This window comes from Orycteropus afer, unplaced genomic scaffold (assembly GCF_000298275.1).
Source record: "Orycteropus afer afer isolate SDZICR_OR568_19922 unplaced genomic scaffold, OryAfe1.0 scaffold00039, whole genome shotgun sequence".
NCBI lineage: Eukaryota > Metazoa > Chordata > Mammalia > Tubulidentata > Orycteropodidae > Orycteropus > Orycteropus afer.
In genome coordinates, this window is record NW_006921626.1 from 2,995,433 (window position 1) to 3,020,097 (window position 24,665).

General features: G+C 38.4%; 1 protein-coding gene across 1 annotated transcript in view; it reads left to right on the forward strand.

Moving 5' to 3' along the window:
* MARK1 (microtubule affinity regulating kinase 1) overlaps positions 1-24,665 on the forward strand; it is a 123,454-nt gene that overhangs the window by 2,797 nt on the left and 95,992 nt on the right. Inside the window, exons 2-3 of the mRNA XM_042780421.1 lie at positions 1,486-1,689; positions 3,501-3,554. Coding sequence (XP_042636355.1) covers positions 1,486-1,689; positions 3,501-3,554 — 258 coding nt within the window. The remainder of the gene's footprint in view (positions 1-1,485; positions 1,690-3,500; positions 3,555-24,665) is intronic.

The following is a 24,665-nucleotide window of genomic DNA, read 5'->3' on the forward strand; positions in this document are numbered from 1 at the left end:
GGAAGTAGATTGCCCCATCTTCCTTCCGAGGAGTGGCTGGTGGGCTTGAACCGCCAGCCTTCTGGTTAGCAGTCAAGTGCCTTAGGCACTATGCTGCCAGAGCTCCTAAAATTACCCATAGGGGTTATTAAAACTCAGATTGTTGGACCCTAACCCCAATTTTCCTAATTCACTACATCTAGGACAAGGCCAGAGAATTTCACCAGGCGATGTTGATGGTGCTAGTCCAGGACCCCACTTTGAAAACCATTGATTTATTGATGGTTTACGATGTGGCTGACACTCTATAATGTCTTGAGTATATAAAGGTGAAAATAAATCATCCTTTTCCTCAAACTGTTCATGGTAGAAGAGCAAAGACAGACAAATATATGTATAATCATAGTTCAGTGTGGTAGATGCTGGGATACATAGAAGTACAGGTTGCTATGAGAAGAACCCAAAGGAGCTTCCAACTCACATAAGGCTAGAGGCTGCAAGACTCGGAGAAAATCCTACTAGGGGTTTAATCCTGAGCTCAGTTTTAAAAACTGTAAAAAAATCAGAAACTAGTGACAAAGAGAAAAATTACCTTGAATCATGCATTGCATGACTTAGTAAATAGATGATATGTTTACTGTGTATGATTCTATTTTTCCACAAAAACTGTTGGAAATTTTGTATATGTCAAAACGCAGGCGAAACTACACAAGAGCAGGAACAACCAGAAATAGTGAGAGGAACAGTTGGTTAGGCAGCTTGGGAATCTAGGTACTGATCCCACAGGTGAGCAGGACAGCTGTTCATTGTAGTTGTAGGCTAGTGTGAGATATTGAGACAATATGAAATCTTTGCCTCAGAGCAGCACTGAAGAGGAATGCAGTGGACGTTAAACTATGGGCCTGGGCAGGAGTATAATTAGTGCTCCTTTGGGCATGGGAAGCTGGGTTGGGGGGTTGAGCAGTAATCGAGTAGAGGTTACATGTGAAACAGGCAGCTGCTTTGTCAGTAGGCTTCATTATATGCTTAGCAAATAGAAGAGTGAACGTGACAAGTTGCTGGGCTAGTTTAGAGAAAAGCACAGAATTATACTTATGAGGTTGTTTGTGTTGGTAGTAGGCACATATCTGCCCTTTTAATGAGGTCATCCTGGACTGTGTGATCATCTCAGCCTAAAAAAATAAAAAGAGGCAGCCACCTTAGACAGGTAATGGTCTATGGGACTCCTAGCTATCGGTCCACTACCTTTTTTACATCAAAAGCATATAGTCAGAAAGCATATGATATGCAGACCCTTTCAATTAGAATAATTATTCTCCCTCTCCTCACACATACACAAAAGATGGAGATGAAGTCAAGTAGAAATTATAAATAGAATGCTCAAACTTTAAAAACATGTATTTTCATTGAGGATGAATTGTTAATGAAATTATTTATGGTCTTTTTAATTGTCCCTTTGTCATATAATTATAATTAACAGTGAGTTTTTTTTAACCTTTTTCTTAGCATACATCTGTGGATGGGTATACTGAACCACACATCCAGCCGACCAAATCAAGTAGCAGACAGAACATTCCCCGGTGTAGAAACTCTATTACATCAGCAACAGATGAACAGCCTCATATTGGAAATTATCGATTACAAAAAACAATAGGGAAAGGAAATTTTGCCAAAGTGAAATTGGCAAGACATGTTCTAACTGGTAGAGAGGTAAGTTTTCATGATATATTTTAGTATTTCCTCGGGCCTCTCGAGAGTCTTAGTAAAAAGTGTTCCTATAACTGATAACTGGGGAATAAGCCACTGTTGCAATATGGTAAGCACTGGGCTATCTGTGAACAGAACATTAGTAGATAGATTTGTATTGTGGCATAAAAATTGATTTAGAAAAGAATCACATTAACATCTCTGGTAAATCAGTTGTGCTACAGATGAACCTTCCTCAGTGTTCTGGTCACCTAGTGCTGCTCTGACAAGGATATACCACAAATGGGATGGCCTTAACAAACAGGAGTTTATTCTTACAATTTGAAGGTTTTAAGCCCAAGTTCAAAGTGTCAGGCTCTAGGGGCGGTGTGAAAGCCCCTCAACCTTGGGGTCCAGCTCTGCCTCCTGCTCTTGGCCCACTGGAGCTAGAGGCATTTCTTCACTCAGACAGCTGCTAGCTGCTAAGGCTGAGAAGCCCCAAGGTTGACAAGTAAAAAGGCACAGTCCCGATGTTACCAAACCACATGGCAGGCCATTAACTTAAGTCCATTCTAAGTCCCAAGGTCAGCAGAGCATAGCAGGCAGCTGAACAACATGGCTACATGCAGGGTCCAAGCGTGCCATAGGCTAGAGACCATTCCCAAGGCTTCTCCTTATATACAGGAAGCAGACCACATAACCAAAGGCAGCTACTCAGCTGCTTGTGGTAGATCCCACCATGGAGTTGATTGCCAGTCTCATCATGGGAAATAACTACCACCAGCTGCCCAGCAACTCAATCAGGCCCAGCCAAGTTGACACACAAACATAATAACTACCACACTCAGTCTTCTGTCTTTCGTTATATGGTTTCTGGTGAACATTTTTGATTGCCATTGCTACCCAACCCCAGGAACAGGACCAGATAAGTTCTCCTTCTTAATTGCAATTTGAGGTAAATTTGATATAAGTATGCAGAAAGTCACCCACTAATTTGCATCCATTTAGAGAGCACATTGAATAAATGTTGTTATACTGGTGCTTTTCTTATGTAATAGGATAATTGGGTTTCTAAAATCCTATTGTTATATATTATATATATTTTATAGTTAAATTTTTAGTATTTGTATATACATATATTAAGTATTTATATATGTATGTTGGAATCAAAGGCTTTATTTTAAATAGTTTAACATCTGATATTCTCTATTCCATAAGTTTACTGCATCTGATTCGAACATTATAAAAAAAAAACCTCAGACACAAAATGTTTTTAGTTTTCACTTTCTTCTATACCTAATATTATTGTAATTTCTCATTGAATTTAGTCTGTTCTATCTGTTCTAAACCTGGAGCTATTCTGACACAGGCTACACTAGGCAAAGGACTTAGAGGACATTCCAGTGCTTTTTGTTTTTCTACTGTAAGTCAGCTTAAGTGTCCAATCACTCCACCTCTGTAACCATTTCATTCATATAATACTTACTTACTTCAAGTTTGTAAGTCTCCTGCTTCCGAGATGACTGTTGCTTATTGAGATCTTAATTTAAGAGAACTACGAAGGAAGGTTCAAGATGATTTTTACTTTAAAAAGGGACACTTGGAAGAAATGATGAAAGCTTAATTTTATTGATTAAGGATCAAATGGGTTAATGACTTGAGTCAATAGAATATATTCTAAAGTTGGAAAATTATTAAAATCTTACTATTTACTCATGTAAGCACCAAATGTAGCTAAATTACAACTAGTTAGGAATGAAACAAAAGATGTTTTCTTCCTAAGTATTTATTAATATATGTATTCTCTAATATCATTTAATGATTCTCTTTTGTAGGTTGCTGTGAAAATAATAGACAAAACTCAGCTAAATCCTACCAGTCTACAAAAGGTATTTAATTACTGTAATAGTAATTCAGTGTAAGTTTCTGTAAACTTAGTTATCCTAATTTTTTTTTCTACTAGGTCCAATAATATAATAAGTGATATGAAGAAACTAATATAATAAATTATATAAAGAAAAGACATAGGATATGTGACATGATGTTTATGATTTATCAAGTAGTTGAAAAATATTTACCTCTCAAATGCATGAGGCATATGAGAATTATTTGTCTCTTTTAATTCAGTAGAATAAAACTGTGTACCCAGTGTCTTGAAATATTTAGGATTCTGCTTACTTAAGAGTTAATATTGTCCTTAGTGGTTTCCTTTTATTGTTTCACTCCTTCTTTTTCCTAAGAACTAATCTTTCAGCTAACAGTTAAAAGATAAGATGTTTCTTGTATGGTTGAAAATAATACACCAGCAGAGAGATAAAAGGAAGCAGTTAGGATGAGTATTGGCCTGGTAAACCAAAGCTGCTTTTTGTTGCTTCATTATTACTTAAATGGGGAAACTTTCTCAAATACACATTTATTTAGTACTTTAGAATTGAAGCTAATGTTTTAACATTCATGCCAAATATGCTAAATTTGTATATAGTGAGGAAAATACACTGTTACTTTTTTTGTAATATAATGATATCGTAGTCACATATGTAAATATGACAAATAACTTTAAATTCTTAAAAGAGAGAGAATCTTATTGTAAGAAATTTTTCATTTGGTATGTTTAACTACACCTGCTTTGATTCTAACAGATTTAAAATTTGGATTTTTGCTATCAAGGCTTTCTACTTGGTTGAGTGCCTGATGACTCAGATTATTTTGTATATTTCTTATTAGAGGTGTGTCTGTATTAACAGAGATTACCTTTCAGTTTGACAACCAGTATAACTTTTCAGAGTATTGATATTTCTTACCAGTGAGAACATGAAAGAAGATGGCTGGGCTCTTCTGTTTTTGTGCATGTGAAATAGCATACTTTGTAAGTCTCCTCTGGGAGAAAATCTCTTCTGGTATCAGTCTTTCAGCTAATCATGATACATTTGTGTAAATTAAAAAAAGGCACCCTCCTTGGACAAATGAATCATCCATAGATGCTGTTTTTTGCTGGGTGGAGCCATGGTGGGAGCAGATTATGGGCCCTCCTGCTGGGGACTTTTTAAAAATCCACAAACTATTCGCAATGGCCCTGTTCATGGCTCACCCAATTTTTCCACTTTTCCTGGATTAAGTTGTGGATTAAGTTGAATGATTTCAAGTGGCATTCTGAACAACTCCAGACCTGTTGTGCTAGCTAGGATACACAGTAATGTGTCCCCACTGTTTTCCCATGGGACCCAGAGAAGGCTCTATAACCATATGTGAACATGACACTGAACGTTGCTTTATTTATATGAATAACTAAAATATGTAGTTGTTGCTGATACATAAGTTCTGTTATAAATCTGCTAATATTGGTAATAAAATACTGCTTTTTTAGTTGTATAAAGAATGATGGTGATTCTGTTTCCTTTGGTCTGTGAAATTAAAAGGAAAGGAAAAATTAAAATTTGTTAAATGTAACCAGTATGTAGTATATATGTCTTTTTGTTTTTTATCCCCAGATCATTCATACCTATGTTCATAAATTTGCTTTCTGTTAAAATTTTTTTGGAAAAAAAATATAACAGATTAAGGCTAGATTGGTTTTCATGCATTATAGAACATTCAACATTTGGCCTTACCCATTAAATGCCAAAAGCATCTGCCAGTCAATCATATCTGAAAAATAAATAGTGGAATTGACAAATAATCCATTTGGTTTCCTTCGCATTAGCAGTCAAGTCTTATATGTGAAAAATAGTGAAGTATGTTCTTCATGTCTTAGGAATGTTCATTAATAAGCAGAGAATGATAACACATTGATATGAAGTAAGAATTCATTTTAATCTTCTAACGTATGCAGTATGTCCCCTCCAGAAATGTTCCATTACATCTTGTCCTGGATATGTATCTGAATTTTAGCTGATCCCACTACTTTTTCTTCTTCTGTGTATAAATACATTTATAGGAAATAGTGCCTTCCTTTGATGACATCAATAAGAGATAAGCTTTATCAGATATCTCAATTGTTCAAACTTCTAAAATACGAAGTTCTTAAAATGAGATTGTTCTTTGGGCTTGCTAAGCATCTTTGGCTTAGACATTGCTCACATAATATGTTCATATTATTTGTATCACATATTTTGAATTAATGGAATCCAATGTAATGAGCTTTCATAATTTGGAAATATTTGCGGTATATGCCATATATACTTCTTTCTCTTCAAAGCATGAGTCCCACCTAATATATTAGTGTTTTTTGGAATATGGTCCATGAAACACATTAGTGACTTTTGGGAATCTGTCAAGCAGCCTAGGAGTATTGGAGGAAAAGCAAAACAGTAGAGCAATCTTATTCACAGTTCACAAATTTGATATAAAAGATTAATTATGATTTTGTCAGAAATTCCACAGTGTTTAAAAATTGAACATAATAGTTTACACAAAGGTGACAAAATGTGTGTTAGTCTGTCTCAGCTCATAGTCACCAGGGTGTAGTTTATCTCTGCTTACATTTTTATGTTTTGTGTGCATTATTTATTTGCATTTCTATTGCTTTGCTATATTGTACTATTTTCCCAATTCATAAATATAGCCCACTGGTTCAGAAGTGATTTCTTAAATAGTAAAATCTATAGTGAAAATAGAAACAAGACTAGTATAACTCAGAATAATGTTTTTAAATGTTATTGAATAAAAGTGGACTGCTAGATTAAAGTTATATAGAATGTGAATCTGTGGTACAACAGTGATTTTGCTCAAGGAGGGATAGTGTAAGATACTTCCATAATGGACTTCTGAAAAAGTAGACTTTATTGAATGAATTACTCATTGTTACTGCTAGAGTCTAGTTTATTAAGTTCTATAGCATAGTGCCTAAGGCACTTGACTGCTAACCAGAAGACTGGTGGTTCAAACCACCAGCCACTCCTCGGAAGGAAGGTTGGGGCAATCTACTTCTGTACTGATACTTCCTCAGAAACCCTAGGAAGAGTCGCTATGAGTCGGGTCCGACTCAACAGCGCATAACAACAACAACAACATATAAAATGTTGTCAAGTGGTAGTCTGAAACCAGACTTCAGTGAATTTTCACATAAAGCCTACAAACCTCTCTGGTTAGGTTATCCAGAGCATATGTTACATAATCTTTGTCACATTGATGAATTCGGTAACTGAAGTAGAGAAAGGAGGATAGGACCATGGAACTAATACAGACATACCTTATTTTATTGTACTTTGCTTAATCGTGCTTCACAGATACTGCATTTTCTTTATTTTCAAATTGAAGGTTTGTGGCAACCCGGAGTAGAGCACCATTTTTTCCAACAGCATATACTTTGTGTCTCTGTGTCACATTTTAGTAATTCTCGCAATATTTCATAGTGCTGTTGCACACTTAAAAGTCTATAGTGTGAAGTAAACATAACTTTAATATGCATTGGGAAACCCAAGAAATTTGTGACTCACTTTATTGCAGTTTTCACTTGGTCTGGAACCAAACCTGCAAATCTCTGAGGTATGTCTGAATTCAGAATTACATTTCTTTTAGAAAATTACCAATTGCACAACTATTGGCAAATATTTTGATTGAAGAGAGAACAGAAGAATCTCTTTGGCAATATTCCTCTCATAAATAGCCCTATCGAGCATTTCCAGTTGGAATATCAGTTATTTTCACATAATGCATACTTTACACCATGTTTTCACTTTACGGTTGAACAAAATCACTGATAAACTAAGTGCTTTTTCCAAAAAGCTGTTGTCATATGTGTGTGAATCATATGAAGTCTTGACCAATCTTTCTTATGTGGGTGCTAAAACGGCAAGGAGGCCACATGTTCTGACCTCCTCTAACCCTACAAGGGGAAGGCAGGATTACCAGCAGTAACCCAAGGCCTATTACTGCAAGGCCAGCCATGCTGCCTCCCTCCAGCCCTTTCTCCAGCGTTCCTCCCAAAGCACCCACCACCTCTCTCCTGGGTTCGATAATTCACTGCAGTGGCCACACAGTACTCACGGATTACGGGGTTTATTAGGGAAGCACCAGGCTACAACTCAAGTTCAGGAAGAATGCTCAGTCTCTCTCAGCCCACCGTCCCTCAGCCAACAGTCCCTCACAGTCTCTTTCCCAGCAGTGCTGGTCCTTTGGTGTCTCACTCAGCAATGCGTGTCTCTTTCCGGGGTGCATGTCTCTTTCAGCAGCACATCTTCCTCAACCAGCAGTCCGAGCAAGTTCTGCCTGTAGGAGGCCTCCTTTTGAGCCTGGCAGGGTGGTCAAACTAGCCAGTTATAGCATCAGAACTCTAAGCACCTGAGAGAGAGTGGGCACCTCCCAGAACATCGTTTTGTGCCACTCCCAACAGAAATACTCCAGGTGGACACCTTCAGCAATCAGGAGTTCCTCAGTTGCTCATAGCAAATCCCACCTTGGAGTTTACAAAGACTTATGGGTAGAAAAGCCACACAAAGTAACTTACTACACTGCAGTGGGTCAATGAACACCTAAGCATAAGAGTATTTTCTCAATCAGTAATGATGAAACACCACTAGGGCTTTTATTTTTCTTTTGTATTCTGCAAGGAATGATACAACCATGTGATAAATAAAATGATACTTGAATGCTAAGCTACTCACTGTTTCATTTTCCATGGAATTAGTGATCAGCAACATGCCTCTGATCTTGATAGAATGTTGAAGAAAATACTAAAAAGAGGAATTATAATAAAATCTTGGCTGTTGAGAGATATGTCTTATAAACATACAGTGTGAAGAATTGGTGGAAACTGTAACTTTCAAAATCAATCATATGATGGACTTGAGGGAAAAGGTGTTCAAACAAGGTTCCCCCCCCCCCACTTAGATGATACCAATAATATTAACATCTAGCTAAAATATCAACAATTTAAATGTTGAGGATAAGATAACCATATTTTCTGAGAAGACCAAACTGTGTTTCAGGCCATTCACTGTCCACAATTAACTTTTTTAAACCATGATGATCCTTTTTAGCCCTTTTACTGAAGAAAGGACTCAGTGACAGTGTTGACCATGTCTAATGTACAAATGCTACATCCAAATAAAATAAGCCAGTATATCCAAAGAATCTGTTTGCTGGTATTTCTCAAACTGAAATTCCAGTCTTCCAATTTTTGGGTGTGGTAAGCTCACCAATCTAGAATCTGTCTCCGAGATGTATGTAATGTTCAGGTAGAAAAATCTTCTGGAGGTTTGGATCCAATAATCAGTCCGAATGCCACTGCAACTATCTGATGTGCCATCTAGTACTTATTCCTTTCCCTAATCAATGATTGTGAGTTAGAATTTTTTAATTTAGTAGAAATAGAAAGTAAAACAAAAGAAAAAACTAGAAATGAAACCTGTTTTATGGTTCAAGCTATTTGTCATTGAACCAGATATATGTTTCATTAATTAACTCATTAATTCAACAAATACCTATTGCAAGACTATTGTATTTCTCCTGATGTTTTCCTCTGCTTATTTTAACTCTTCCTTCACTGTTCCCTTTAAATAGAGTCATTATGTTCTAGCTAGCTATTTAGTGTTGGAGTTTTGCGAGCCTTGGTCTTAAGACAACTTGTTCTACATTCTTTTCCTGACTCAAATGTAACTATGGTTTAAATTATCACCTGTAGTTAAGCTTACAAATTTATATTTTCAATCCAGACCTCTTCTAAATCAGTTTGTAATCTTCCCTGAGTTTTCCCAAAGACAACCCCAAAGTAATTATGTCACAAACTGAACTCATGATCAGGGAAGCGCCACCCACTCCATGCCCAGATGACCTGGTCTTCTTCTAGTGCCCTCTAATGAATGGCACTATCCCTCAGTGCAAACCAGAAACTGTAGAACTATCCTTGCCTCCTCATCCTTCCTCAGTCTCGTCATCTAATCCAACCTTGGGTCTTGCTAATTACCTGTCTCTTGAGAATGTCTACTTTTCTCTTTTTCCTTCATGGCCACTGTAGACAAAGCTCCTAACCTCTCATTCAGAGTGGCCTAGAAGCCTTCTAACTGGTCTTTCTGCATCCTTCTATATGTTCACACACACACACACTTTAAATGGTCAGGGATGCAAAATATAACTAATTATGTCATGCTTATTTAAACTTTTAGATGGTGTTTTGTGTTTTGGTAGTCTGAAAATGAAATTGGGAGCTCTGGTAGCCTAGTGCCTAAGGCATGTGAGTGCTAACCAGAAGGCTGGCGGTTCAAACCTACCAGCCACTCTTCGGAAGGAAGGTTGGGCAATCTACTTCTGTAGTGATACTGACTTGGAAACCCAAGGTGGGGTTGCTATAAGTGGGATGTGACTCAGTGGCAGTGGGTTTGGTTTAAAAATAAAATTCATTAACATGATATACAAGGCCTTACATTCCTCTTCCGTCTCATAGATTACCGTCTCCCCAGAGTGACTCCCCACTCTTCTCATCCCTCACTCTCCAGCTGCCATGACTTTCTTTTTGTTGCTTCTCTTTTTAGTTTCTTCCAGCTTCCAGGCATTTTCACCTTTACACTCCACTCTCCTCCTCCTTTACCCTCCACTCCATCTTACTGAAGATAATTCAAAAACAGTTGCAGCAATATTTTGACAGAGAACTTTGAGAAATGCAAGCTGGATTCAAAAGAGAATGTGGAACAGGGGATATCATGGCTGATGTCAGATGGATCTTGGAACAAAGCAAAGAATACCAGAAAGATGTTTACGTGTGTTTTATTGACTATAGCAAAGCATTTGATTGTGTGAATCATAACAAATTGTGGATAACATTGAGAAGCATGGGAATTCCAGAACACGTGATTGTACTCCTGAGGAACCTGTACATAGACTAGGAGGCTGTCGTTCAAACAGAAAAAGGAGACACTGCATGGTTTAAAATCCAGAAGGGAATGTGTCAGGGTTGTATCCTTTCACTATAGTTATTCAATCTGTATGCTAAGCAAATAATCAGAGAAGCTGGACTATAAAGAAAAACGTGGCATCAGGATTGGAGGAAGAATCACTAACAACTTGCGATATGCTGACAACATGACTTTGCTTGCTGAAAGTGAGGATGACTTGAAGCACTAAATGATGGAGATTGAAGAATACAGTCTGCAGTATGGATTACATCTGTATATAAAGAAAACAAAAATTCTCACAACTGGACCTATATGCAGCATTATGATAAATGAAGAAAAGATTGAAATTATCAGAGACTTCACATTGCTTGGTTCTACAATTGACACCAATGGAAGCAGCAGTCAGGACATCAAACAACATATAGCACTGGGCAAATTGGCTGCAAAGGACCTCTATTAAGTGTTGAAGAGCATAGATGTGTCCTTGAGGGCTAAGGTGCACCTGACACAAGATATGGTATTTTCAATCGCCTCATATGCATTGTGAGAGCTGGACAATGAATAAGGAAGATCAAAGAAGAATTGATGCTTTTGAGCTGTGGGGTTGGCAAAGAATGCTGAAAGTACGTGGACTGAGAAAAGAACTAACAGGTCTATCCTGGAAGAAGTGCAGCTGGAATGCTTCTTGGAAGTGAGAATCACCAGATTGGTGTGACATACTTTGGTCATGTTGTCAGAAGGGACCATTCCCTGGAGAAGGAAGTCATGCTTGGTAAGGTGAAGGGTTGACAAAAGAGGGGAAGGCCCTCAACGAGATGGATTGACTCGGTTGCAGTGGTGATGGGCTCAAGTATAGCAAGGATCATGGAGCTGCCACAGGACCGGGCAGTGTTTCATTCTGTTGTGCATAGGGACGCTATGAGTCGGAGATGACTTGACGGCACCTAACAACGACTCCACCCTCTGCCTAGGGCTATTACTTCTTTTCACTTCATTAATTCATACTCATCTCTCATATTTTGGCCTTAGAGTCTCTTCTTCAGGGAAACCTTACCTGTTCCCTGTAATGCTGTTAAATCCCCTACTTCCCAACCCCTTAAAAGTAATCATAACCAAGTGTTATTCCTAAATATATGTGCTTTAATTTTTGTTTAGGCTTTGGTGGTAGTTTCTTTTTTGTTTTTGATACCTGTTTTCTGACTCTGCCCCTAAAAACCCTTGATTGTTTGGCTTTTATTAGCTGAAAAAGCATATGTGGTTTCTAACATTCTCAAGAAACTTCTTAAGGTTTACTGAAATCACTATGGAAAAATTTTCTCTTGGGGGAAATAAAGGAGGCTAGTAATCTAAAAATCATCTATGAATTTTAGACTAACCATCTGGCTGTTTTAAAAGTCATATTCTTTACTTATTTTAAGAGTTATACTCCCATTTTTTTCTAAGTTGAGCATCTGCAGTTTGTTGACATAGTAAACTAGTCTATTTTTAATTTCTAGATGAGGACTTTAAAATTTCTTTGCTGCTTGAAAAAAATGCTTTCTCGTATTTATTTACTGCAATAAAATATTATTTTCTTTTTTTTCTTAAGAATAAAACATTAGAAACACAATTAAAGCTGTCGTGTGCCATTTCTTGGTCCCATGCCCATCTTTTCCTACCTAGAAATAACTACTATCCTGAGTTTCTTACTCCTGTTTATGGGGGTTTTTTCTTCACATTTTATCATGGGTGTGTTCATATATAAAATATTGTTTTAAGTTTTAAATCTTCTATCTTTCTGTAGCTTTTGTCATTGAACATTTTAGTATAATTTTATTTTGTTATATATATATATAAAACCTAGTTCTTTATTTTCACTGCTATTGTATTCCATTGTAGGACTATACCACAGTTAATCTATTCTCCCATTCATAAATATACTGCAGTTTATCCATTCTGCTGATGGACATTTTGATTATTCCTGGTGGTGGTATTTTGTTTGTTAGATTTGTATAGTTTTTTGTTTTGTTTTGTTTTGGCTACTACAGATAATGTTGCAATGATCATTATTGTGTATATCTTTTTTTAAAAAAATTTTATTGCAATTTGAGTGAAAGTTTACAGAACAAATTCATTTTCCATACAGCAGTTCAACATATTTTGTTTCATGACATTGACTGCAATTCCCCACAGTATAACAGCTCTCTTCCTACTTCCTCCACTTAGGTACTGCTTCCTTGTGTCCTCCTCTCTCATGCACTCCTGTCCCCTGAGCTATCTCCCTGTGCAAACAATTGATCACTTCAAGGACTATATCTACCTGATGTACATGTTCACCCCGTATGCCTGTCTGTTTGGCTGGAAACCATAGGAGTGAGTTCAGTTCCAGACCTGAAGGATAACTAGGGGACATAGTCTCAGGGGTCTCACCAGGCTCTATCAGACCAGCAAACCTGGTCTTTTTTTCTGATTTTGAGCTTTGTTCCACATTGTTCTTCCACTGTATCCAGGATCTCCTGCACCAATCCCCTTCTGAGTGGTTGACAATGGTAGCTGGGCACCATCTAGTTCTTCTGGTCTCATGGTCATATAGGCTGAAGATAGAGGGACCGATTGTTCCATTTACATAGCTGCTTGCAAGCTTTTAAGACCCTAGTTGCTACTCGCCAAAGTAGGATGTGGAATAGTGTTTTTGTGTAGTTGTTGTTGTTAGGTGCCATTGAGTTGTTTCCGACTCATAGCGACCCCATGCACAGCAGAACAAAACACCACCTGATCCCGCGCCAGCTCCATGATCCTTGCTATACTTGAGCCCATTGTCGCAGCCACCGTGTCAATCCATCTTGTTGAAGGGCTTCCCCTCTTTCGTCGAACCTCCACCTTACCAAGCATGACATCCTTCTCCAGGGAATGGTCCCCTCTGACAACATGACCAAAGTAGGTGAGACGAAGTCTGGCCATCCTCGCTTCCAAGGAGCATCTTGGCCGCACTTCCTCCAGAACAGATCTGTTAGTTCTTTTGGCAGTCCAGGTACCTTAAGTATTCTTCACCAGCACCACAACTCAAAAGCATCAACTCTTCTTCGGTCTTCCTTATTCATTGTCCAGCTCTCACATGCATGTGAGGCAATTAGAAATATCACAGCTTGTGTCAGGCGCACCTTAGTCCTCAAAGAGACATCCTTGCTCCTTAGCACTTGAAAGCGTTCCTTTGCAGCTGACCTGCCCAGTGCTACATGTCGTCTAATGTCCTGACTGCTGCTTCCATTGGCCTTGATTGTAGAACTAAGCAATGTGAATTCTTTGACAACCTCAATCTTTTCTCCATTTGTCGTGATGCTGCTTATTGGTCCAGTTGTGAGGATTTTTGTCTCCTTTATATTGACATGTAATCCATACTGCAGACTGTTCCTCAGTCTTCATCAGTAAGTGCAGAAACCCAAGGAGGGATCGCTATGAGTTGGGTCCGACTCGACGGCACATAACAACAACAACAGGTGCCATCTTCTTTTGATGTTCCCTGCATCATTCAATATTTTGCCCTTAGAATCTTTCAATATTGCAACTCGAAGCTTAAATTTTTTCCTCAGTTCTTTCAGCTTGAGAAATGCTGAGTGCGTTCTTCCATTTTGGTTTTCTAACTCCAGGTCTTTGCACATTTCCTTATAGTAATTGGTTTTGTCTTCTCGAGCTGCTCTTTGAAATCTTTGGTTCAATTCTTTTATCTTGTCATTTCTTCCATTTGCTTTAGCTACTTTCCAGTGAAGGGCAAGTTTCAGAGTCTCTTTGTTCATCCATTTTGGTCTTCTCTTCTTTTGTTCTCTTTTTAGTGACCTCTTGCTTTCTTCATGGATAATGCTCTTGATGTCATCCCACACTTCTGGTTTTTTGGTCACTGGTGTTCAGTGCATCACATCTATTCTTTAGATGGTCTCTAAATTCAGGAGGGATATATTCTAGATCATATTTTGGCTCTCATGGACTTGTTTTAATTGTCTGTAACTTCAAGTTGAACTTGCATATGAGCAGTTGATGGTCTGTTCCACAATCAGCTCCTGGCCTGGTTTTGGCTGAAGATATTGAGCTTCACCGTCGCCTCTTGCCACAGATGTAGTCATTCTGACTCCTGTGTGTTCCATCTGGTGAAGTCCACGTATAAAGCTACTGTTTGTGTTGTTGAAAAAAGGTGTTTGCAATGAACAAGTCATTGGTCTTGCAGAATTCTACCATGCGAGTTCCACCATTGTTTCTGTCACCAAGCCAAATTTTCCAACTACCGGTGATTCTTCTTTGTTTCTAACTTTTGCATTCCAGTTACCAGTGACAATTAACACACCCTCATTGCAAGTTCGGTCAATTTCAGACTGCAAGAGTTGATAAAAATTTTCAATTTCCTCATCTTTGGCTTTGGTGGTTGGTGCATAAATTTGAATAATAGTCGTATTAACGAGTTTTCCTTGTAGGCATATGGATATTACCCTGTGTAGTAGGATTTTCCAATTGAGCTTGATGTCCCCTGTTACCGTGTTCCCTAGCCCATAGGCCCAACTACTTGCTCCCTCAGGGTAGCTGGCTATGACCAAGAAGCCACCACAGTCTTGCCCCTTGTCAGCTGTAGGGTTGTCAGATGATGTTTCTACATGCATGTGGTTTAGTAAATTACATGGTATGGCTTTTCTAGTCATAGTCTTTCGTAATTATCACTTTTCTGTGAGCAACTGAGTAGCTGCTTGTTAAAGTCATCCACCTAGGGCAGCACGAAGTAATCTTCTACGAAAGTTCACTCTCTCTCAAGTGTGTGGAACTCTGATGTTGGAATTGGTTGATTTTGCCACTCTACCAGGCTCAAAATTAGCCTTCCTAGAGGCATAAGGAATTTCTGACTGCTGGTTGAGAGCGATGTGCTCCTGAGAGAGAAACATGTGGCTGAGAGAGAGAGACACACACGCGGCTGAGAGAGAGACATATGGCTGAGAGAGAGATGCCCAACTGAGAGGTGACAACCGTGGAACCAAGAGACACGAGACAGAGCAGCAGGCTTACTTGGCCTACAGAGCCGGAGCCCAGGCTGGGAGGCTAAGGGCCTGAGAGGCATGTCTAAGGACACAGCAGTGGGGAGACTCTCCTGATCAAAGAACTGTATCCTGAGCATGTTCCTGAACTTGAATTGTAGCCTGTTCCCTCCCTAATAAACCCCATAATCTGTTAGTTCTTTGTGCCCACTGCAGCGAATTATCGAACCCAGCAGAGAGATGGTGGGTGCTGCAGTGGGACAGTTGGTGTCAAGGTTGGTAAGAGGGCTGGAGGGTGGCGGCATGTCTGGCCTCATAAGAACAGGCTTTGGGCTGCTGATGGTGATTTTGTCTTCTTCTTGTGGAGGTTAGAGGAGGAGATGCCTCCTCCTTGCCCCTTTAGCAATGCATATTTGTGTGTGTATATCTTTTTATGAAGATATATAGAGGAATATATTGCCCCAGGTGGGTTGCTGGGTTGAAGGTTATATGTATCCCCAGCTTTATTAGATAACAACAAATTACTCTTCAAAGTGATTGCATCAATTTATACTTCTGCAAACACTGTATTAGATTTTCCGTTGCTCCATATCCTCCCAAAACTTTCTGTTTTTAGATCTCTTAATTATTGCCAACTTTTGGATGTAAAATTGTACCTAGTTTTAATTATAATTTCCATGAGTTTTTAGTGAGGTCTGCCTTTTCAAATTTAACCTGTTGTTGTTATGTGCCATCAAGTCAGACGCGACTCATAGCGACCCCTCCTTGGGTTTCCGAGGCAGTATCACTACAGAAGTAGATTGCCCCATCTTCCTTCTGAGGAGTGGCTGGTGGGTTTGAACCACCAGCCTTCTGGTTAGCAGTCAAGTGTCTTAGGCACTACGCTACTATTTTGGTTAGGTGCTTCAAATTTATAAGTTGATTTTAATCCTGTCCTTAGCACTGTTCTTAGTTGAGCAGAATACGTACACTTGAGGTACTAGTTAGGGACTATGGTTGTGAATTCAGTGCCACTCAAAAGCCCAACTTGAAAAACAATAAAATAAACAAAACAAAAACAGTATTTATGGAGGAATAATCAAAAGATATTCAGCTAATTTATTCCTTTCGATTAGTGATTCTCAGATGTGGTGCAGCCAAGAGACATCCTTGTATTTTACTCAGTTGTGGTAAGTATAGTATACTCAGGGTATACTCTAGTTATGCTGTTATGAAAAGGACCTCTGGTGGTACAATGGTACTCAGTTGCCAACAACAAAACAAAAAGTTGATGGTTCAAACCCACCAGCCACTCTGAGGGAGAAAGATGTGGCAATCTGCTTCCATAAAGATTTACAGCCTTGGAAACCCGATGAGGCAGTTCTACTCTGTCCTATGGGGTCTCTGTGAGTCAGAATCGACTTAACAGCAGTGGGTAGGCTCATAAGTCCCAACCATTTTGCTTCCAAGTATAAACTACCAAATTTGTCAATAATTTAATGAAAATTAGGTCGAGTAAATTCCAGATTGCTCTTATGACAACATTGTTCTCTTTGGCAATTCTGTGTACTTTCTTGAGGCAGAAGAGGAGTTAGAATTAAGTAGACAACCTGGCGTATTTGTGCTACAGCTTAATGGGCCACCCTACTTGATACACCAAAAAAACCAAAACACCAAACTCACTGCCATTGAGTCAAATCCGACTCATAGCCACCCGTCCTTGTGTTTACAAGACAGTATCACTATGGAAGTAGATTGCCCAATCTTCCTTCTGAGGAGTGGCTGGTGGGTTTGAACTGCCAGCCTTCTGATTAGCAGTCAAATGCCTGAGGCACTACGCCACCAGAGACTCCTCACTTGGTACACAGTGAATACTTAAACCATTTAGAAAGTAATGTGGAAGCTTTTCTGTGATATAATCAGGAACTCTTAATGAAAACTTAAAGTGAGGAATTATTTTTAAATGATAATGTACTTCCCACAATACATTCAACATTTAAATTGAAAGCATAAACATACAGCCTTTGACTGATCTTTAATGTAGGGCCAAGGTTGTTTAAATAATTTTGCATCTGCTGACTGGCATTTGTCTTTATCTTGCAGAAACCACATTCATAAATGCACAGTGCATTTACTACCACTTCTAGTTTTGTCGGTCTGTCTTTTTTTAATTAATGGAGGGAAAATTTTAAGATTCCCAGGAAGTAATCTGAGAGTAAAATCTTAAATTTTGTATTAATCTTCCACATTTATCTTGCCCACACTAATTGGACAGCAGTTTCTTTAGTAGCTTTTACCTAAACACCAAAAACCGAACTCACTGCCATCGAGTTGATTCCGACTCATAGCAACCCCCAGTGATTTTATGAGGTAGTAAATCTTTACAGAAGTAGACTGCCCATGGAGTGGCTAATGGGTTTGAACCGCCAACCTTCTGGTTAGCAGTCAAATACCTTAGGCACTAGTATTTCCAAAATACACTCACTCCTCACTTAATTACATCATTAGTTTCCAAAGAACAAATGATTATGCACAAATCACCATTATGGGAAACTGGAGGAAGACTATATCAGATCACAAAATGGAGGATGACTATATCATTACATACTGCCAGATTACATCATTACATAACTGCCAAGCCACTGCAAATCACGGCCCAGCCAAGTTGTCACATAACCATCACAGCTAGTGTTACTTTCACCTCGTACCTTGGTGTTTGTTACTGATAGATATGTGTTGTTAATGCTCAAAATAGTTGGATAGTAGATTTTATACTATTGTCATAAATATAAAATGTCAGATAATGAGATATTTGATAAGTGAAGATTAAGTGTATTTAATTTGTTTCTTAAATAAATAGCTTGTAATTCATTAGTTTATGTAACATTTAATGTGATAGACGTTAACATGACTGCTAATGTTCCCCACCTCCTGGTATTTCACACCCTTGTATAATCCCTTCTTCTTGAGTGTGAACAGGACCTGTGTGTGACTTGCTTCTAACCAGTAGATGATGGAGTTTTACTACCCTGATTGCATTATGCAAAACTGACTTGCTAGCACATTTACTCTACAGATTCTCCTTGCTGACTTGATGAGGTAAATGGTCATGGTAGAGAAGTTCACTAAGGAGGAGCTAAGATGTCCTCCAGTTGAAATCCAGCAAGGAGTCAAGGGCTTAGTATCAGAGCCGCTTAGAAATAAATGTTTCCTGAGTTCATCCTTTAGATGACAATGTAGCTTGGCAAACACCATGATTGTAGCTTGGAGAGACCTGTGAATGGGATCCAAGAAAGCTGTGCCTGAAATACTGACCTATTAAAACTATGTATTGCTTTAAGCGGCTAGGTTTATGTAGTAGAAAACTAATTCTTAAATGATATGTTTGGATTAACAAGAAATACTAGTGAAAATGCTTGAGACCTAGATAACTTTTATAATAAGCATGCTGCTAAACTAGAGGAAGACAAGGATGCAGGGAGGACCACTATCTGTGAGCATAGAGGATACATAGGTGCCACTCTGTTTTGCAGAAGGAATGTGGAGTAGCAGTCATTCTGACAAGTGAAGAGTTACAGAGACTCCTGCTGTACTATATTGCTTGTACATTGTGGTTTTATAGTTACTTCTGCTGACCTAACAAATTAAATTTTAATAAGAAATCAGGAGTAGATGAAGAAAGCAGAAGTAATTTAAACTCAAAAACTTCAAAATCTATGTTGTTTTTTGTTGTTACATGCCATTGAGTTGGACCCGACTCATAGCAACCCCTCCTATATAAGGTAGCAAAACCAAAATCAGGACTGTTTGCATTTATTTTTGATAATGCATTCTTGGGATGTGGGGTGGATATCAGGAGGGGGATATTTAAAAAAACAAACTTCCATATAATTTTACCTTAGATAAAATTTTTTTCTTATAAAATGATTTTTTAAATCTTTTAGAGGCTGCCTTTATTGATCAGTCCTTAAGAAATGATTTTATGAATGTCATGACAAAATATGACTCAAGAATATTTGACTTGGTTTTCTGAAAAAAAATTCTGTGGTTACATTATAAAACCTAGGATCATCAGATTTATAAGTTGTGATTTTATAGCTATATGTAAATTTTATCTGCTAATGTGCCATAACAAGAAAAAGGTGGAAAATTAGAAGTCTAGATCTACTTAAAATCTAACCTAAGAATCCTGCTCTATTTGTCAACCCAGGTAGCCCCTGGGCAGTGATTGCCTGGTGAGGTACTCCCTTACTTCTTTTTGAGGTTCTGAGGTAGGTAAAGGCCTTGGTCTGAGGGAGTGGCATCTGGTGAGCATAGGAGGAGTTCCAGGTGGTGCCAGGAACTAAAATAAGAATCCTGAGTGAATTCTAGGAGGTTATTAATCCCAGAACAGAGGAGACCCCAAAGAGTTCTGCCCTTGCTGTCAGTACTAGTAAACCCCCTGAACAGGTGGGTGTCCCCTCTGCCCTCTGCCCTGGGATTGATGGTCCTCCCAATCCTTATTGTGGGTATTCACCTGGACTCCTGGCATGATCTAGGTATACTTCCTTCTGCTGGCCGGAGGCCACCCCCCTCAGAGCAAGGCTATCACCTCTCTGACAGCACTAAGGAGATAGCAAGGCTATGTAACTTATGACTACCCCTGTCCAGTGACTCTCAGATTACCCACAGTAAGGACCCATTCTCTAATGTGACAGGCTGGAATCAGCAACAGATAAATAGTCAGAATATTTGATGAACATTTCATGCTCCACAGACATCTTATATTGAGTGTTGGAATGGCCTCCTAAAAAAAAAATTAACTCAAAAAGATTGCTGATGCTACTTCCCATCTTTTCCTCCTGGTTCACACAGTTTAGCAAAGCAGTTTGATTAATGAATACAGTTGTCCATCCATGGATCAGGTTTTCTGTTTTGACAGGAGCCCAGTAACAAGCTAACAGCTGCTCTTCAAAAAGGGTAGCCATGTTTTTTTTGTTGTTGTTTTACCAATTGACGTCAAGTTAATTCTAACTCATGGTGGTCCCATGTGTATCAGAGTAGCACTGTGCTCCATAGGGTTTTCAGTAGCTGGTTTTCCAGAAGTAGATTGTCAGAACTATCTTCCAACGTGCCTCTGGTTGGACTTGAACCTCCAACCTTTTAGTTAGTAGCCAAGTTTGTTAACTGTTCCACCCAGAGATTCCATATAGCCATATGGTAGTGATTATCTGAAGGGTAACCGAAAACCAAACCAAACTCACTGCCATAGAGTCGGATCCAACTCATAGTTGACCCCTCCTTGGATTTCTGAGGCGGTATCACTACGGAAGTAGATTGGCCAACTTTCCTTCTGAGGAGTGGCTGGTGGGTTTGAACCACCAGCCTTCTGGTTAGCAGTCAGATGCTTTAGGTACTATGCTACCAGAGCTCCCATCTGTGGGGTAGGAAGGGGAAAAGAAAGATGGGCTGAGTCTCTGGCTATTACTGTAATGATTTATTTCTTAGCAGTACTTTATTACAATAAAAAAAAAAAATCTGTAAATAATTTACTAATTAAAAAATTCATAATTTTCTTAAAAATAAAGGAAAAAACCTCATACATATGTGGCAGAATATTAGCATCAGTTGTTTAATCTTGATGGTAAAATACAGAGGTGCTATAACTTATGTCCTTTTCAACAAATGTGAACTATTTCCTAATTCTATGAAAAAGCAGGGTGAAGAACATTCATTACATTTAAGGAGGGGGACAGCTTATGTAAAAGTACTGAGTAGGAAAGGATCTTAGCAAGTCCAGAGAACTTAGAGAAAAATGCTGCTGGCTTGAGTGCAGTCAGACTAGAAGAAAGGATGTTTTGAGATCAGCCTAGAGAAGTAAATAGAATCCTCCTTCCCCGGGGGCTGGAGGCTCGTGTCAGAGACATGGATTTTGTTCTAAGAGTACTGGGAACCCATCAGTGGTGTTATGCTGTGGAATGCTGTGTGGCTAATGGATTAGAAGATGGGAGGATAGGGTGGAGAGTGCAGAATGGATGTGCAGAAATCAGTAGAATCCATTAACATAGTGGTCCTCAAAAGGAAGATTGGGCAGTCTACTTCCCTCAGAAACCCAAGGAGGGTTAGCTGTGAGTCAGATCTGACTTGACAGCAGTAAGTTTGGGGTTTTTTTTTTTTTGGTAGGAGTATGGATAGATAGAAGTTGATGGATTTGAGATATACTTTGGAGGTAGAATCAACATCTTGGTGATGAATCTGATATGGATTCTTTGAGTACTAAGAAGTACTTAGTACTGAGTACTCTTAATGGGGGGGAGAGTATGATGATTAATTTTATATATCAACTTGGCTAGGCTGTGATTCTCGATGGTTTGGCCAGATTCTGGACTGGTTGCTGTTCAGTAACATAGTATAAGATAATGTAATGTAATCACTATTCCATGATGTCATTTGACATGATTAACCAATCACTTGAAAGGGGAGTTTCCTTAGGGGTGTGGTCTGCCTCCCAACCATAAATGGATATTCTGGCAGAGCTCAGCCATACAGATTTGGAATTTGCCAGCCCTGACAATTTCATGAAATATTTCCTTGCAGTCAGTCAGTCAATCTCTCTCTCTCTCTCTCTCTCTCTCTCTCTCTCTCTACCTCTCTACCTCTGTCTCTCTCTCTACCTCTCACTTGTTTTGCTCCTTTAGAGACAGGGAAGATGTTGTTAAGGGTGATTCCAAAGTTTCTATAATAAGCTATTGAATAGATAGGTAGCACTGTGGAAAACTAATGTAGGATCAAATTTGGTGGAAGGAATCAAAAGTATTGGGTTTGAATTCCTAAGAGACTGCCAAGCAAAAATTTTGAGGAGTTACTGTGGTTATAAAGGTTGGGATAAGAAGAATGCTTTGGATAGGAAATTTAAATTTAGGAGTCATCTGAAAGTTGATGGCATTTGAAGCCATGGAAATTCATCTAGGAACAGAAGGTAGAGTGAGAAGACAAGGGAGCAAATAACTGAACTCTGAGGAGCTCTACTCAAGCAAAGACTGAGTGGCCAGTGAGGTGGGAGGAAAGCCGGCAGGATGTGCTGTCCAGAGCCAGGGGAAGAGATGGTCTCAAGTGTATTAAAGAACACTGAGCAATTAAGTTGTATATTGTTTGGCCAAGATTTGAAATGCGAACGTGTTTTATAGTTATATAAAGTAGCTGTCTTAAATGTGAATGAACTTGTTTTGGTGTACTGTATTTATTTATGTATACTTTTAATTATTAAATGGGCTAATTTTATTTAAATTAATTATTAATTAAATGGACTTCATACACATTTATTTTATGTACATGTATGTACACACACACACACTTACATGCTTCCTGGGTTTGGTGTAAGAGTGATTGAAGATAGCTGCTGTTGTTGTTATGTGCCGTCAAGTCCGACCCAACTCATAGCGACCCCTCCTTGGGTTTCTGAGGCATATCACTACGGAAGCAGATTGCGCCATCTTCCTTCCAAGGAGTGGCTGGTGAGTTTGAACCGCCAGCCTTCTGGTTAGCAGTCAGGTGCCTTAGGCACTATGCTACCAGAGCGCCTTGAAGATAGCTAGGAAAAGCTTTTCTGTACTTACCAAGTGTTAAGCACAGTTTTCTATTTGTATGAAATTTTCTAGATGCATATTGGCACATTATCTTTCTTTAAGCGTGACTGTTAATCTTAGTGGTGCAGATTTTGTTAACTAGTTTACATTCTTTTGCCATTCAAGTTACGTGATTCTTGATTGGGTACAACAGCTCAGTACTAAGAAACTTATGGTATATGATGTCTTTTTATTTGCTGTTGTATTCTTGATAATTTATACTGTCAGTAGAAGCATCATCTACTAATGTAAAGAATAATACCATGTAAAAGATCTGTAATATAATGTTGATTGGTAGACCTTATGATAAGACTATGTTTCACTTTATAAGAAACTTTCAAACTGTCTTCCAAAGTAACTGTACCATTGTACATTCCCACCAGCAGTGAATGAGAGTTCCTGTTGCTCCACATCCTTGTAACATTTGGTATTATTAGTTTTTTTTTTCCCTATTTCGATACATGACTGCATTTTAATATAAATTTTAAATAAACTCAGTATAAAAATGGTAGTTTTAAATATGTATTGATTTTTTTTTTCCTTTAGGGCTTAGTAAATTTTTAAAAGTGATTGTCCTATTAAATTTAAGATTTTTTTTTTTAGGAAATAGGATTGTTTCTTATTACTGTAATGTTTATTGAGATAGTGAAAACTGTAAGATGAATTAAAATAAACTACAGTGATAGACTAGCTATTCATACCTAATGTGGTTTATAAATTCCTTATCCTTTATTTCCCGTCTATTTTAGGGGTAAAAGTAATTTACATTAAATGGAATAACTTACCTTTGAAAGCACTGATAAAAACACACATGGTGTAATGCCTAAGGCATTTATTTGACCGCTAACCAGCAGTCGGGCGGTTCAAACCCACCAGCCACTCCTTGGAAGGAAGACTGGGCAGTCTACTTCTGTAGAGATACCACCTCAGAAGCCGAAGGAGGGGTTGCTATGAGTCAGAATGGACTTGAGGGCAGTGAGTTTGTTTGTTTGTTTGTTTTTTAAATCGATAAAAAACCAAACCTGTTGTCATTGAGTCGATTCTGACTCAGACCCCCATCCACTTTCTAAGGCTATAAATCTTTATGGAAGTAGATTGCCCCATCTCTCTCCTGTGGAGCAGCTGGTGGGTTTTTACCTTTTGGTTATCAGCCCAATGCCTTACCTCTAGCACCACCAGAGTTCCTCATGTCTTAAAATAGACCTTTCATAATACTACCAATTCTTGTTTCTTCTCTTTTCTTGAACAGGTGCCTTGATTTTCAACCTAGCATACTCAAAGACAACATAGAGACAAAAAAAAAAAAAAAAGCCAACTCATGCTTTTGAAAAATTGGACTTACATTGTTCAAGAAGGGAATAATAAGAAATATTAATATCCATGTTTCCAGTGACTTGTCATTGGGTTTATATAAAGTGATAAATACTTTTATTATTCCTTACATTGTTGTGTAAATCTCCCTAAAATGCTACTAAAAATTGTTCATTTTCTTTTTTTTTTTTTTTATTTTATTAGGATTTGGGTGAAGATTTACAGAGTAAATTCACTTTTCATACAGCAGTTCACATATACTTTGTCTCATGTCATTGACCAAAATT